The 15,552-nt window shown below is 42.6% G+C and overlaps 1 protein-coding gene and 1 non-coding gene across 3 annotated transcripts in view; both read left to right on the top strand.

The window, feature by feature from the left end:
* Positions 1-6,453, top strand: part of LOC126251508 (sin3 histone deacetylase corepressor complex component SDS3) — a 119,364-nt gene extending 112,911 nt beyond the window's left edge. For both annotated transcript variants that reach the window (XR_007545751.1, XM_049951986.1), the window contains 2 exons: positions 1,388-1,472; positions 6,033-6,453. Coding sequence is in view for 1 of the 2 variants with exons in the window: in XM_049951986.1 (XP_049807943.1) it covers positions 1,388-1,472; positions 6,033-6,128 (181 nt within the window). In the remaining variant the exon portion in view is untranslated. The remainder of the gene's footprint in view (positions 1-1,387; positions 1,473-6,032) is intronic.
* A 951-nt stretch (positions 6,454-7,404) lies between these two features.
* Positions 7,405-7,488, top strand: Trnas-gga (transfer RNA serine (anticodon GGA)). The gene is given in 2 exon segments: positions 7,405-7,444; positions 7,454-7,488. It is a non-coding gene; the product is annotated as a tRNA-Ser (tRNA).
* Positions 7,489-15,552: the final 8,064 nt, after the last annotated feature.

Genomic DNA, 15,552 nt, shown 5'->3' with positions numbered 1-15,552 from the left:
AAACATGTTACGTGCCATTTCTGTTGTGCTTAGAGTTGGAGACCTAATCAGGTACACACATTAGAAATCTTAGTCAGTAAAATTTTTCTGGGTTTGTGACTGCATTGTCAGTATGTAAAACTAATGACATTTGGGTCACTGTTGCAAGTGACCTCCTTCAGGGTGTGTTATTGACTGTGACAATGGCCGTGGAAGCCTACATTTATATAATTAGATATCTTGTTTCTGCCTGTTATGTAAGATAATATGTAATTGTTCAGGCAACCAATTCCTGAAGCCTATATCTGCTGGATGCAAAATTGGTGGTTTCTGAACTACGCGAACATACTCAATTGTAACTGTCACACTTAAGTTGGAGTGCTTGACAGTTATGCCGCTAACTTTTCTAAGCTCATATGGTTTTACTGGACCGACAGGGTGAACATTAATAAAACCAACAAACTGCAGAGTCAGATGGCGGACAAAAAATGGAGAAAAAAGGTTATATGAACATGGGTCTGGAAATGCGTTGTTGCCGCAGTAGATGGCACTGATGAATGACAGTTTCTCTGTCCATGTGTCATTTGTTCCTTTTGTGTTGCAGGCTATGTGTTTGATGAAGCATACTGTAAGCAGCAGAATTGTCCAGTATTCCTGTTGGGAACAAACCGAGAAGGTGTTTGTGTATGGCCAAGCAGATAGAAATGGTAGAGAGGCAGCACGACTATATCAAAACAAGTACCCACGCAGACACCAAATGTGTCACACAACATTTCAAGTCCTTTTTGGGTGTTTCGTGTGGTCATGGAAGCTTTGAGACAAACGTGCAGGGAGGCGACAGACTGTGCGTTCACCAGATTTGGAGGACCAGGCTCTTTCAGGGTATTGATAGGAACCCTAGGACAATCTACAGATAAGTGACCTGTTAACATGGTGTAAACCAAAGTATGATTATGTGTATCCTCCATGACAACTATTACTATCCTTATCATCTGCAACACACAAAAAACACACGTTAAATGGTCAGAGCAACTGTCATTTGTCAGCACCATTTATCGTGGCAATGACGCATTTCTGGACATGTTCATAGAACCCTTTTTCCTCAATTTCCAGTTAGGAATCAGTTCCTGCAGTTTGTTGGTTTTATCAATGTTCGTCCTGCATATTTTAGCAGAATGGATGAACTAAAATTGTTCTGCCATGATGATGATCTCGTTAGCAGCGTCCATGTTCAGTGCAAGAGGGTAGTCGTCCATCCCATTTATCTAATTGATAACACTGCTCCTACTTGGAGGGTTACAGACTAGGGTTTTAAATGGTAACGACAGCAGAGTTAATGAAATATATTGTGTACGGTAGGAGTTTACTTTTAAGTTTGTTTTTCAAGAAGCTGTTGTATTTCTTCCAGGTATCATCGAGGACAGCCTGTTTACGTTGAGGGAAAGGACATCTCTCGCTTTTCAGCAGTAATTTCTGCCATTGGATTGGATGTGGTAATTTTTCCCCTTAATTTGACTCTTCTTTTCATGTACTTTGATGTGTAATATATTATTTTAGTGGTACAGACAACTCTTGATAAATTGAAGTGCACGGATGAGTAATTGAGATTTTGATTTAATCAAAATTTGACTGATCAAAGCAGAATAAGTAGAATCAAGGAAAAGTCTGTCAGTCTACCCTTAAAAAAGTGCTGTTAGCTTCAGAAACATTTGTATTCTTTACAAAGCGAAGTAAAAAGTAAGAATTATAATTTAAGTAAAAGGAAGGTGATATTTTTACCAATTATGTTATTTAGTAATTAATTTATTTAAACATATCAAACAAAAGGCACATAGATTTCTGAAAATAAGCAAGAAAACATGATTTTGCAAAGAAATTGATGACTTTTTTCAAGCTTCAGTGACCTCCACTGCTGCTTTTGAAGGGAATTTTATATTGTGATCAAAGCCAGAAATAAATAGTTGTCTGTTTTTGTTCGAAGGCTGTAAATGTGCAACATTTCCTATGACAACTTTCCCTCTTTTTGAGTCACAGATAGAATCAGTTCTGATTTTCCTTTTCATTTTTCTGCTTTGTCATTGTCGTTGTTCTTGTCACTCAGAATAGCCAAAATTTCAACATCAGACGACCACGTACTCCCACATTATTGTCATTGTCAAAATGTATGAAATTTCACATCTTCTCCTAAGTCAGGAAGCATGTCCTAGGTCTTTCGGAATTTCTGTGCTCTCCTGTTGTTCCAGTTAATTCTGGTGCTCCCTGATGAATCCACATTTCTTGAAACTGTTCCGAATCATTATCAGAGTAACATTCTTCCATGTTTTATAAGCCAGGGTCATCAATGTCAAAATTTTTATGATGGACCTCTGACCATCCTCAGTGCTATCTGACACAGTCATTGCTCCTTATTAGCAATAAAAATTTTTTAAATTCTGATCAAGTAGATGTAATTGTGGAATGGTGTTACTGGGGAAAACATGAAGTTACATATCATCTAGAAGTGATGTGTTATCAACAACTCCACAATCATTGAGAAGCACAGGTTTTTGCTTCTGTTTTTGTAATATCTGTTTAGGCTTAAAAGCCATTTGTTAAACAATTCTGTTGTCACGTTTTTTTACAGCGATGTTGGAACACAAGAAATAATCTGCTGTCTTTGAAATGTTCAAGGATGGCAGCTTTTTGTATAAAAAATGTTTTAATTTCTGGGAACTTCTTGTTCACTGCAAGCAACAGTGTTACTCACTGTTCACTGTGTTTCCCGCCCCATGACATTTCTAATCTTAATCTTTAAAAGCTCAGACTTCCACCACAAATCTCCTTAAGTGTGATCGATCCCTCCCTCCCGCCTCCCCCTGAATCCTGTAATGCCCAGCTTGACAGTGAAAAATTTAAGCACATGCACTGACAGGTATGTTTCGTCCTCTATTGTATAAGCCATAACAGTAATCAATCTTGGAGATTTGAGATCTCACCTTGCTGAGACCACGATCTCCTTGTGACAAGTTTTCAGCCAGCCGACTTTCCTGCTTCAGGATAATAAACAGTATGGATCACAAAATCTTAAAAGTTTTGCAGGAGTCACGCGTGTATTTAGTAATGTAAATTACGCATTGTTGAGTAAACAAAGGAGTACCATAAAGAGTTTTAAGATGAAACATTTCATGAAACAGTTTGAGTTGCTGAGTATTCCTTTAGTTACTACACAGAATACACATGACAGTGAAAATATGAACATGTACAAAAGAGAGGTTTATCATGAACACATAAGACATACTAATACTATCCGATACCTGCATTTAGACTCCACAAGTCATCTAATGGTACGTGGTAAGGGGTACTTCAAATAAGACATCGATTTTCCGCTTTTGCTGCTCCCCATTCAGTACTTAATGGTATTTATGGCTTAAATGAAAGACTGGTTAGGGACAAATTGAAATACACACCAATACTACAATGTGTAGAAGCAGTTTCCATGTAAAATTAGGATATTAAGATGAAGGCGAATGCAGAAGTAACAGGAATTGCACTCTGATCAGCCTGAAGGTTGGTCGAAACTGTGAGGGTAAAGATAAGTTGGCTAACATTTCAGGGGTTTTGTGAAACACCTGTACCTATATGAGCACAGTTGGCATTCAGCTAAGATTAAGCAGCATTATCACTGTTAGTTAAGGTATTAAGATGATTCTGGGTTTGTTGGCGTTTGATTTTTATACTTGAAGTGCTCCTGTGGCATTGTGCGGTGGAAAAGACACCCTTTTGATGAGTTTGTCAGTACAAGTAGTCGCTCAGAGTCTGCAGCACTGTGGGCACACTATGAAGCTCCTCCCTGGTGAAATTCCTTGGTTTTTATCAACACTGATCTAAGAATGTAGAATGGAGAAAAGAAAATAATCTGACAACAGAATTCGTCTGACGAGATGTTCTTGTGAAACAATTAAATTGTAATCTGAGTTGTAAATTGAGTTTGATATATGATCTCGCCAGTAAACAAGATTGTGTCCAGAGTACATAGCCTTTTCTTCTTCATAGTAAAAACAGCTTTATGGGAAGAACAGTTAGAAGAAGCGGAGGTTCTGTCTGGTACAAGGTGAAAGAACACTTAAAAACAGATAAAAGCCTCACAAAGCACTTTAGACATGTTACTAGGTGTGATCCTGTAGGAGCCAGGGGTGCTTTTCTGTGACCTGTGAACAGATATTCAATCAGCAAAGGTGAAAAAGAAAGAATGGAGGATGATGTCTACAGAACCAAATTCCGTATGTTATTTGGACCATGATTTAACGTAGTCTAAATGTTCTAGATCCAGAAATTATAAACCATACATAGACCCTGACTATGCACTACTACCTCCTTGTGGGAGAAATATAGAATGAAATAAAAGAAAGAAGTGAAAAATTGTTATTGTTTTTAATATTGGATTATTTGTTGAAGTGTTAACAGATTACATTCCATTAGCTTCCAACTGTAGTAATAAGATATGTAACAGTCAGAAGCATTGTGTCACTTCAGATGTCAAACTAAAATATTTTAGAAACTTGTAGAGATATCAAAAGAGTTTTTTGATGTGCTAGTACACAAAATGGTAGAATTGCTCAGTGATAGAAAACTGTTCCCCATGTTGCTGTATAGTCAAATTAGATCTCTGACATAAAGAATTTGACACCAGGTCTCAGAATCAGCAAAATACACATTAGATTTGGAATCGGGCAGAACTTCAACAATTCATAAATTCATTAAGAACCAGAAATATTGGGCACTTGGGGGGGGGAGGGAGGGAGAAGGGGGGAGTGAGTGAGTGAGTGAGTGAGAGAGAGAGAGAGAGAGAGAGAGAGACTGGCCGGCTGACCAAGTATTGCCTCCTTGTAGTATGTCAGCTATTTTGTGTTGACGCGTATCCCCTGGCTTCCAGAATTGGGCTGTACAAAATGCATTGTACCTAGGGTGAGATACAGATTTGGAGGTGGGAAAAGCAAAAATTACTAGACTGTTTGTCATCCCAACTAACAGAAATGAACTTTCTCAGTCCTGATGTACAAAATAAAGAATGAATGTATCTGCTAACAGCTGGCATTGAAAAGAGGCCTGCTGGAGATCCATAAAGTAAACAGATGGCATGGCAGTGTCTCCTCACTTGATGCCTTTAATATACTTTGATCAAAATATTCATGCTAAGAGTCAGTTAGATCTCATGATGACTTTGAAAAGCTGATGTGGCGTAAGCTGTGTGAACAAGAAATGTGGATGGGCACAGCATTATGAAGTCTCTCATACAGTAATACACACAGCGTGTTGGGATGAAGAATGACTCTCCAACAGTTCATAGGTTTTGAAAGAGGAGAATAGTGTTATGATGATTTATTGTTGCACTTTGCTGTGGAACTGTTCATAAATATCGATTGGGTTTATGCTGAACATTGAAGCTACGACTGTGTGCCTAGTGGAAGTTCCACAGTGTTGCGTGATAAGCTGTGTGGCAAAGCGTGATGGAGCAGCACAATGTAGGGAGTCTTTCTCTTCATTCTTAATGTATTTTCATCTTTCTATTCATGAAGTTTCACAGCAGACCACAGCATGTTCTATTCGAAAGGACATAGGAATTTTGTCAAAAATCAAGAGTTCATTGTAAAATCTGTAGTAGATTTTAACATGTGGGCATTGAACATATAGTGGAATACTTACCCCATCACATGCTGCCACTTACTGAAAACCTTATTCTGAGAACAGGATATCAAGGAAACTTCGTAGCTAAGTTTTGGTGACTCATCCCATCTACTGGAAAATGAAACTGGGGGAGGGGGGGGGGGGGCAATTTATATGTCACACTGTTTGTCAAGCTATCGGCCTGATGGTGATAATTATTATACGCAAATAAATAGTCTGACATTTTTAACCAAATAAAAAAATATGCACAGTCAGTTCTACTCCACTGTACTTAAAATTTTGTGTGTGTTCTATTTCATTGTTGCTTTCTTGTAAATAAATCTTCTACATGTAGTTTATATTGACTTTCCTGCAGATACTCTATGGAAATGAAATGTTTGTATTCACAGGTCTGGGTGAAAAAAGTCTCTGATGGAAACAAGGTTCGCATTTTTCTGTCACAGTTGACACGTGGGAAGGTCTCAATAAAAAGAAGAGCATCATAGGTGTCATAAACATGTCGATATCCTTCAAAATCTTTGGATTTCTGTGAAATAATTACTTTTGATGTGCAGACCATAGCATTCCCTCATTGCATATCTCTGGCCATTCAGTTTTATTAAATCTGCATGATATTCTATGCAGAATATGTAAGTAGCATTTATTCTAAACCAGGAGGTGGTATCATCTCAGATATTGGAAACGTCAGTTTAAAATGTGATAGAGTGCTTCATAGACCTTGCTTGTTTTACAAGAGTCTGTGTACAGCACCTAATTTTTATAATATTTGTATGACAAATACTGTAAATAAACGCTATTTTGTCTCTTTTACTTATCAGTGCTTTTGTTGTTGTTTAGAAGTATACACCCTTCTAGTGTTTCGAAGTTATTGACAAAGCCTTGTGGGAAACTACATGCAGTTGTACTGAAATTGTCTGTGCATGCTACCAGTTGAGTTACTAAAATTAAAATAAGATTACTGTATGCTGAAATTTTTTTCAACAATGAAACGAAATACTGAATTGACGTTCGATATTTTGTATGTTCTGTATGTCCCTAGATGGAAGTGATTTGAAAGGTGTAAGAGCTGATAGCAGTGACAAGATAATGTAAGTATAAATTAAAGTAGTTCAGACTTCTGGCCCTAGACAGGCCAGTCAGGGACCATCAACCATTATGTCATCGTCTGCTAGTGGCATCTTTCGATGCGGTATATAGGGGCATGTTGTCAGCACACCACTCTCCCAGTCATCAAAAGGATTCTTGATCTTGGAATAGCTCTGCAGTTGGCCTCATGAGGCCGAGTGCATCCCGTACCAGTCCTCCCACTGAGAAAAATTCCTGTCAGCACCAGTAAAGAACCCAGGTTGACTTGGAGCAATCAGCCATGTTGACCACACAGATGCAGAGGTGGACTAAAGGCAAGTATGCAGTGATACAAACAGAGCTACATGTCAGAGTGGCGTTAAATTCTGTCAACCAGAATGCGAGTGTCCTTTGAGGTGGCAGAAACTAAAAGAGGAATAATGGCTTTCAAAACAATTTTTTGTCATTGGAACAAAGAACAAACTAAAAATAAAGGAAAAGGGAAGAAAAAAGGAAGATAGAGGGGTGAAGATTGTCATTCTGCAGTCCTGCTCCCTACATACTTCCTAAAGATTGTAAACCGATCTACTAAGGAGCTGGTTTCTGTGCCTCACAGAGAGAAAATTTCTGTCCTTGTGGTCCAACACTTTCAGCATATTTCCTGTAACTTCTATAAAAGACACCAACCGTTTGCCGGCCTGAGTGGCCGAGCGGTTCTAGGCGCTACAGTCTGGAACCGCGTGACCGCTGTGGTCGCAGGTTCGAATCCTGCCTCGGGCAAGGATGTGTGTGATGTCCTTAGGTTAGTTAGGTTTAAGTAGTTCTAAGTTCTAGGGGACTGATGACCTCAGCAGTTAAGTCCCATAGTGCTCAGAGCCATTTGAACACCAACCGTTTACTCCCCTGACTCTCCATAGTTGCTGATCCTTCACCACTCCGTGCCCTGTCCATCACTGTCAGTGCCACTTCCCTGTACACTAATATCCCCAATGATTTTGGCCTTGCTGCTATCTTTCCCAACACTTGACTGACTCCACATCTACAACCACCTTCCTGGTCACCATGACCCATCTATATCCTCACCTGTAATTACTTCCCCTTTGAAGGCATCACCTACAAACAAGTCTATGATTAAGCAATGGGCACTCACTGGGTACCATCCTATGCTAACCTATTCATGAGCCAACTAGAGGAATCCTTCCTAAGCACCCATAAACCCAGACATCTCCCCTGGTTCAGATTCACTGATGACATTTTCATGACCTGGACTTTGCATTCCTCCAGAATCACAATACCTTTTACCCATTTGTTTCACCTGGTCGTCCTCAGCCCAGAAAGCAACCTTGCGTGATGTTGACCTCCATCCCAAGGATAGCTTCATTGATATCTCTGTCGTCATCAAGCCTAGCAATCACCAACAATACCTTCATTTAGACAGTTGCCACCCATTCCACACCAGAGAAGTTCTTTTCATACAGCATAGGCAACTGTGGTCATCACATCTGTAGTGATCAGCATTCACTATCCAAATACGCCAAGGGTCTGACTGAGGCCTCCACAAACTGAAATTATCCTCTCAACCTTGTCCAGAAACAGATCTGCCATGCCTTGTCTCACCAGTCACCTACCATTCACTACATACCCACAGTCCAGCCAGAAATGAGCACCGAGCGAGGTGGCGCAGTGGTTAGCACACTGGACTCGCATTCGGGAGGACGACGGTTCAATCCCGTCTCCGGCCATCCTAATTTAGGTTTTCCGTGATTTCCCTAAATCGTTTCAGGCAAATGCCGGGATGGTTACTTTAAAAGGGCACGGCCGATTTCCTTCCCAATCCTTCCCTAACCCGAGCTTGCGCTCCGTCTCTAATGACCTCGTTGTCGACGGGACGTTAAACACTAACCACCACCACCACCACCACCAGAAATGAGCACTCCTCTCGTTATTCATTACCAACTAGGACTGGAGCAACTGAATTACATTCTCCACTAGGGGTTCATCTATCATCCTATCCTGAAATGACAGATATCCTCCCCACTATCCTCCCCAACCCTCTGACAGTGATGTACACCATCTACCAAACCTTGTCCTTCCCTACTCTGTCCCTGCCACCAACCACTTACCTCATGGCTAACATCACTGCAATAGACCCAGATCCAAGACCTGTCCCATACGTCCTCCCACAACCACCTACGCCAGTCAGTCACTGGCATCTCCTATGCCATCAAGGCGGGACCAAATTTGACAGCAGTCGTGTGGTCTACAAACTTAGCTACAAACACTGTGCCGCATTCCACGTGTGTACCAACAGCTGTCTGTCCACATGAATGTCCACTGCCAAAAGGTGGCCAGGAGATAGCTGGACCATCTGATTGCTGCACATACACTATGTGATCAAAAGTGTCTGGGCACCTGGCTGAATATGATATACAAGTTTGTGGTGCCCTTCATTGGTAATGATGGAATTCAATATGGTGGTGACCCACCCTTAGCCTTGATGACAGCTTTCACTCTTGCAGGCATACATTCAGTCAGGTGCTGCGAGGTTCCTTGGGGAATGGCAGCACATTCTTCACAGAGTGCTGCACTGAGGAGAGGTATCGACGTCAGTCGGTGAGGCCTGGCATGAAGTCGGTGTTCCAAAATATCCCAGAGGCATTCTATAGCATTCAGGTCAGGACTCTATGCAGGTCAGTCCACTACAGGGATTTTACTGTCGTGTAACCACTCCACCACAGGCCGTGTATTATGAACAGGTGGTCGATCGTGTTGAAAGATGCAATTGCCGTCCCCGAATTGCTCTTCAACAGTGGGAAGCAAGACGGTGCTTAAAAAATCAATGTAGGACTGTGCTGTGATAGTGCCATGCAAAACAACAAGAGTGCAAGCCCCCTCCATGAAAAACACGACCGCACCATAATACACACTGTTACTGCACATGCTGGTGGATGAAGTTCACAGGGCATACGCCATACCTGCACCCTGCCATCGGATTGCTGCAATGTTACCGTGATTCGTCACTCCGTATGTTTTTCCACTGTTCAGTCGTCCAATGTTTACGCTCTTTACATAAAGCGAGGCATCGTTTGGCATTTACGGGCGTGATGTGTGGCTTATGCGCAACTGCTCAACCATTAAATCCAAGTTTTCTCACTTCTCGCCTAACTCTCATAGTACTTTCAGTGGATCCTGATGCAGTTTGGAATTCCTGTGTCATGGTCTGGATAGATGTCTGCCTATTACACATTACGACCCTCTTCAACTGTCAGCGGTCTCTTGTCAGTCAACAGACGAGGTCGGCCTGTACGCTTTTGTGCTGTATATGTCCCTTCACGTTTTCACTCCACTATCCGATCTGAAACAGTGGACCTAGGGATGTGTAGGAGTGTGGAAATCTCGCGTACAGATGTATGACACAAGTGACAGCCAATCACCTGACCACGTTCGAAGTCTGTGAGTTCCATGGAGCACCCTATTCTGCCCTCTCACTATGTCTAATGACTACTGAGGTTGCTGATATGGAGTGCCTGACAGTAGGTGGCAGCACAATGTGCCTGATATGAAAAACGTATGTTTTTGGGGGTGTCCAGATACTTCTGATCACATAGTGTACCTGCCAGCCAAAACTTTCATGACTCCTTCACAGCCTATGCCATGTGGCTTCTTGTCATCAACAATAGCTTTTGTGAACTGCACAGGTGGAAACTCTTTGTATGACATACAGCCGAACGGTGTGGCTGAGCGGTTTTAGGCGCTTCAGTCTGGAACTGCGAGACCGCTACGGTCACGGGTTTGAATCCTGCCTAGGGCATGGATGTGTGTGATGTCCTCATGTCAAGCAGGCCTGGACAGGTGACACAACTAAAGGAACAATGAAAGTGTCTTATGACAAGGGAGGGCAGATTTCAGGTTTGCTCCCAAACATTATTTTGCTTTTTAAATCAAATGTTAAAGAAGATTATCATGAAACCATGTTACATTTAGCAAGAGTTTTATAGAGTCACTAATTACAAATATGGGGAAATTATTGTCAGATGTTGATAAAGTTTCCAACCACCTGGATGATGAAAAGACACCTAACATGGCAAAGTGAAAGAAGGAAATAATTGACTGTATTTCTCCATAAACCCCAGTTCTCCATTTACAGAATCACCACAGTGGCAAAAACATTGGCATACAATTATTAAACAATTACATCTCCATTGCGATTTGAACGTAGTAGAGCTGATAAGGAAAGAAATTAAAATTTACGTTGCCAAGAGTAATAACAAATTTACTGTGTCTGCAATCAAAGTAGTTGCAAAATAAGCCGTTAAAGATGTTTTCTCTGAAGACAGGCAGAAAGCTATCAATCATACGTGGAGCATCATGGAAAAAGTATGACATACTGCTCCACAAGCCACCACACGGTGCATGGCAGAGTGTACCCTGTACTGTTACTTGTAATTTCCCCTCCTGTTCCACCTGCAAATAGAGCGAGGGAAAATAGACTGTCTGCACACCTCCATAAGAGCCCTAATTTGTTGTATCTTATCTTCGTGGTCCTTCGGCGCAATGTAATTTGGCGGCAGGAGAATTGTTCGGCAGTCAGCTTCAGATGCCGGTTCTCTAAATTTGCTTAGTAGTGTTTCTTGAAAAGAATGTCACCTTCACTCTCCAGGGATTCCCATTTCAGTATTGGAAGCGTTTCCATAACACTTACGTGTTGTTTGAATCTACCGGTAACAAATCTAGCCGCCCACCTCTGAATTGCTTCAATGTCTTCCTTCAGTCTCATCTCTTATGGATCCCAAACACTCGAATAGTACTCAAGAATAGGTTGCACCAGCATCCTATCTGTGGTCTCTTTTACAAGTCAACCACTCTTTCCTAAAATTCTCCCAATAAACCGAAGTCGACCACTTGCATCCCTACCACGGTCTTCACATGCTCATTCCACCTCGTATCTCTTTGCAGTGTTACACCCACATAGTTAAACGATTTGACTGTGTTAAGCATGACACTAGTAATACTGAATCTGAACGTTACAGGTTTGTTCTTCTTACTCATCCGCATTCACTTACATTTTTCCACATTTAGGGCTACCTGCCATTCATCACACCATGTGTAAATTTTGTCCAAGTCGTTCTGTATCCTCCTATAGTCACTCAACTTCGACACGTTACCGTATGCCACAGCATCATCAGCATGCAACCACAGCTTGCTGCCCACCCTGTCTGCCAAATCATTTTATGTTTATAGAGAACAACAATGGTCCTATCACACTTTCCAGGGGCACTCGTGACAATACCTTTATTACTGGTGAACAATCGGTATCAATGACAAAATACTAAGATTCTATTATGTAAGAAGTCTTAGAGCCAGTCACATATCTGTGAATTTATTCCATGTGCTGGTACCTTTGTTAACAGCCTGCAATGGGGCACCATGACAACTGCTTTCTGGAAATTTATAAATATGGTATTTTCCTGTTGCCCTTCATCCATAGTTCTCAGTATATCATGTGAGTAAAGGGCAAACTGAGTTTTGCATGAGTGATGCTTTCTAAAACCATGCTAATTCATGTACCTAAGCTTATTAGTCTCAAGAGAGTTCATTATATTCGAACTGATAATATATTCAAGGATTCTGCAACAAACAGAAGTTAGGGATATTGGGCTGTAATTTTGCGGATCCATTCTTCTACCTTTCTTATATACTGGAGTCACCTGTGATTCTTTTGAGTCGCCTGGCACTTTGTGATGTGCAAGATAATAACGATAAATGCAAGCTAGGTAAGAGGCCATAGAGTATTCTTTGTAAAATTGAACTGGGATGCCATCCAGACCTGGTGATTTATTTGTTTTCAAATTTTTCAGTTGTTTCTCTACACCAGAGGTATGATCATTTCTATGTAGATGAAAAGTCATTGGTATGATTTCATTCACATAATGTATTCACCTAACTCAGTAATGGAAAAAGTTTCACACATTTTGAAAACTTGGTGGCCTCATCAGAAAATGGACTTCAATAAACTGTCATTACATCATCTTAACAATTTATTGATGCCAATAAAGCTAAAATGAAAATGAGGTGTAGCTTATCCAGAACATAATGATACAGTTTCATATTTGCACACTGAAAGGTTTGAGGAGTTGTGGGGGCAAGGAGACAGCTCAGTTGGGGAGGAATATGGATAGCAGGGTGGGGTTGGAGGACTAAAGTGCTGCTTGGGGAAGCATAGAGGGATGAAATGGAGAGAGAGTAGGCAAGCTAGGTGCAGTCAGGATGTTAGTTAAAGGACCGAGTGGGGCACAGCAGAAAACAAGAATTTTGAACAGTTAACACTCACTGAATAGAGAGCTACTGTTAGCCAAAATTCACTGCTCAGTTTTTAACCAAATGACTGCTATTAGTTAGGAGTGGTCATTACATAAAACCTACCAGGGGGCAGGAAGGGGAAGAGGGAGAGGTAAGGATATACATGAAAGTTAGTTAACTTGGACAGGGTGGCCACCATCCTTCCACTCCTTAAGTGTCCAAGAAACCAAACAGCTTTCACTTGTGTCAAATCGACCAAGTAACTTCCGAGTTGTTGGTGTGTCTCCCTAAATATCATGTCCACTCATAGAAACTGTTCCGCAGGGCAGGTGATAACTGACAGTCAAAACCAGCTTGGCCCGTTACAGGAGCAGATTTATTCTCTCTGTACCATCCAGAACTCCAAACCTCTCGCACCCCTGGCTGACTTGTATACTGTGACATTGTCATGTTGTATTGTAAGGCGCCACGTATACCTTTTGTATATTTATACGTGGACCACAGGACCACACCTGCCCCCTTAAGGGAGGGGGCTCCACCTGTCACTGTTGCTCCCTCAACACCATCTTCGGGAGCAATGCCCTCCTGACCGTCAGGGCCGCCAGTCCCCACATCTGAGTCGAAGGAGTGCCCCTCTTCTTCGGCCCCTCTCCCACGTATGGGGTCCCTTGGGGCTCGACCCTCCAAGGTCCCACACAGTGCACAAGTGGAAGTTAGCCAGTGGCTCAAGGAGCAACAGGCTGCAGGTTGAAGGGCTTCCCGCTCTTCATCCTTACCTGATGCTGCTTCGGGGAAGCCCTCCCAGCAAGCTCCAAAAGAGCGGTGGGAGTACAAACAAAAGTCCAAGGAAAAGAAACAACCTGTTCCACCAAAAGAGGTTCTGGTGGTCACCACCACCACCACCACCACCACCACCACCACCACCACCACCACCACCACCACCACTTCTGCCTCTGAGGACGAGGTGGAGCTTCTAGTGTCCCATGAGGACCAAGCTCTCGCCGATGCCTCCGACACAATGCTTCTAGCCATTAGCCCTCCACTGTTGGCAACAGCTGACCCTAGGGAGTAACCTGCATTCTATGTCCCTTCGTACCTTCCCAGAACACAGAAAGCGTTATCCTCCAGTGGAATTGTGATGGTTTTTTTTCCACCACTTGGCTGAACTAAGACAGAATTTAAGCTCAGCAACTGCTCTCTGTATTGCCCTCCAAGAAACCTGGTTCCCAGCAATGCAGACCCCTGCCCTTCGTGGCTATCGGGGTTTTTATAAAAACCGGACTGTCTGTTACAGGGCATCAGGTGGTGTATGTCTATATGTCCTTACCTCTGTATATTCTGAATCAGGTCACTGATTCAGAATATAGAGGCTGTTGCTGTGAGGATAAGGATGACCTTGGATTTACCATCTGCAATGTCTACCTTCCTCCAGATGGTGAAATACCTCTTAATGAGTTGGCTGCTCTAGTCTTCTAACTCCCCCCACCATTCCTACTTTTGGGGGACTTCAACGCCCATAACCCCTTGTGGGGTGGCGCCATGATTATTGGCTTGGGTAGAGATATCGAGAATCTTCTCTCTCAGCTCGACCGCTGCCTCTTAAGTACAGGAGACCCCACACACTTCAGTGTGGTTCATGGCACGTATTTGGCCATTGACGTATCGCTTTGCAGCCCCGGACTTTTACTATCTGCCCACTGGAGGTTTCATGACGACTTGTGTGGTAGTGACCACTTTCCGATCTTCCTGTCAATACCCAGGTGTCACACATCTGGACATTTGCCGTGATGGGCCTTAATAGGGCCTATTGGCTGGCTTTCACATCTGCTGTCACTGTTGACACTCCTGCACATGACACTATTGATGTGTTGGTCGAGCGGGTCACCTTGTCGATCGTATTGGCTGCGGAACACGTGGTTCCTCTTTCTTCCAGGTGCCCTCAGCGTAAAACTGTGCCTTGGTGGTCACCAGAAATCGCTGTGGCCATCAAAGAGTGTTTTGCATCTGCAAACTATCGACCAGCTTTTCGTTCCTTAAAAGAGCAGGCAGAACGATGGCATTTGTGTTTTACGTTGCGCCACCCTGAGCCATACAATGCTCCTTTCAGTGAGTGGGAATTCCTCAGTGCCCTTGCCCATTGCCCTGACCCAACTCCAGGCCATGACTGGTTCACTCCCAATTTCTCAAACATCTGCCTGTGGCCTCACTGCATCAGATTCAATTTATCTTGCATTGCATCTGGGGTGAGGGAGTGTTCCCGTCCCAGTGGCAGAACAGCATCATCATCCCAGTGTTGAAACTTGGGAAGAACCCGGCAGAGTTGGACAGCTACTGCCCCATTAGCCTCACCGCCGTTCTCTTCAAGTTACTCGAATGAATGGTGAGCTGGAGGTTGTGTTGGCTCCTGGAGTCTCGGGGCCTTTTGGCTCCATCCCATAGTGGTTTCTGCTGCGGCCGCTCGATGACTGATAATTTGGTGTGCCTTGAGTCTGCCGTCCGAACAGCTTTTTCCAGGCGCCAACATCTGGTAGCCATCGTTTTTGA

The sequence above is a fragment of the Schistocerca nitens genome, chromosome 1 (genome assembly GCF_023898315.1).
Source record: "Schistocerca nitens isolate TAMUIC-IGC-003100 chromosome 1, iqSchNite1.1, whole genome shotgun sequence".
In the NCBI taxonomy this organism is placed as follows: Eukaryota; Metazoa; Arthropoda; class Insecta; order Orthoptera; family Acrididae; genus Schistocerca; species Schistocerca nitens.
Note: the sequence above shows the minus strand (reverse complement) of the source record. Positions and strands in the feature narration are given on the sequence as shown.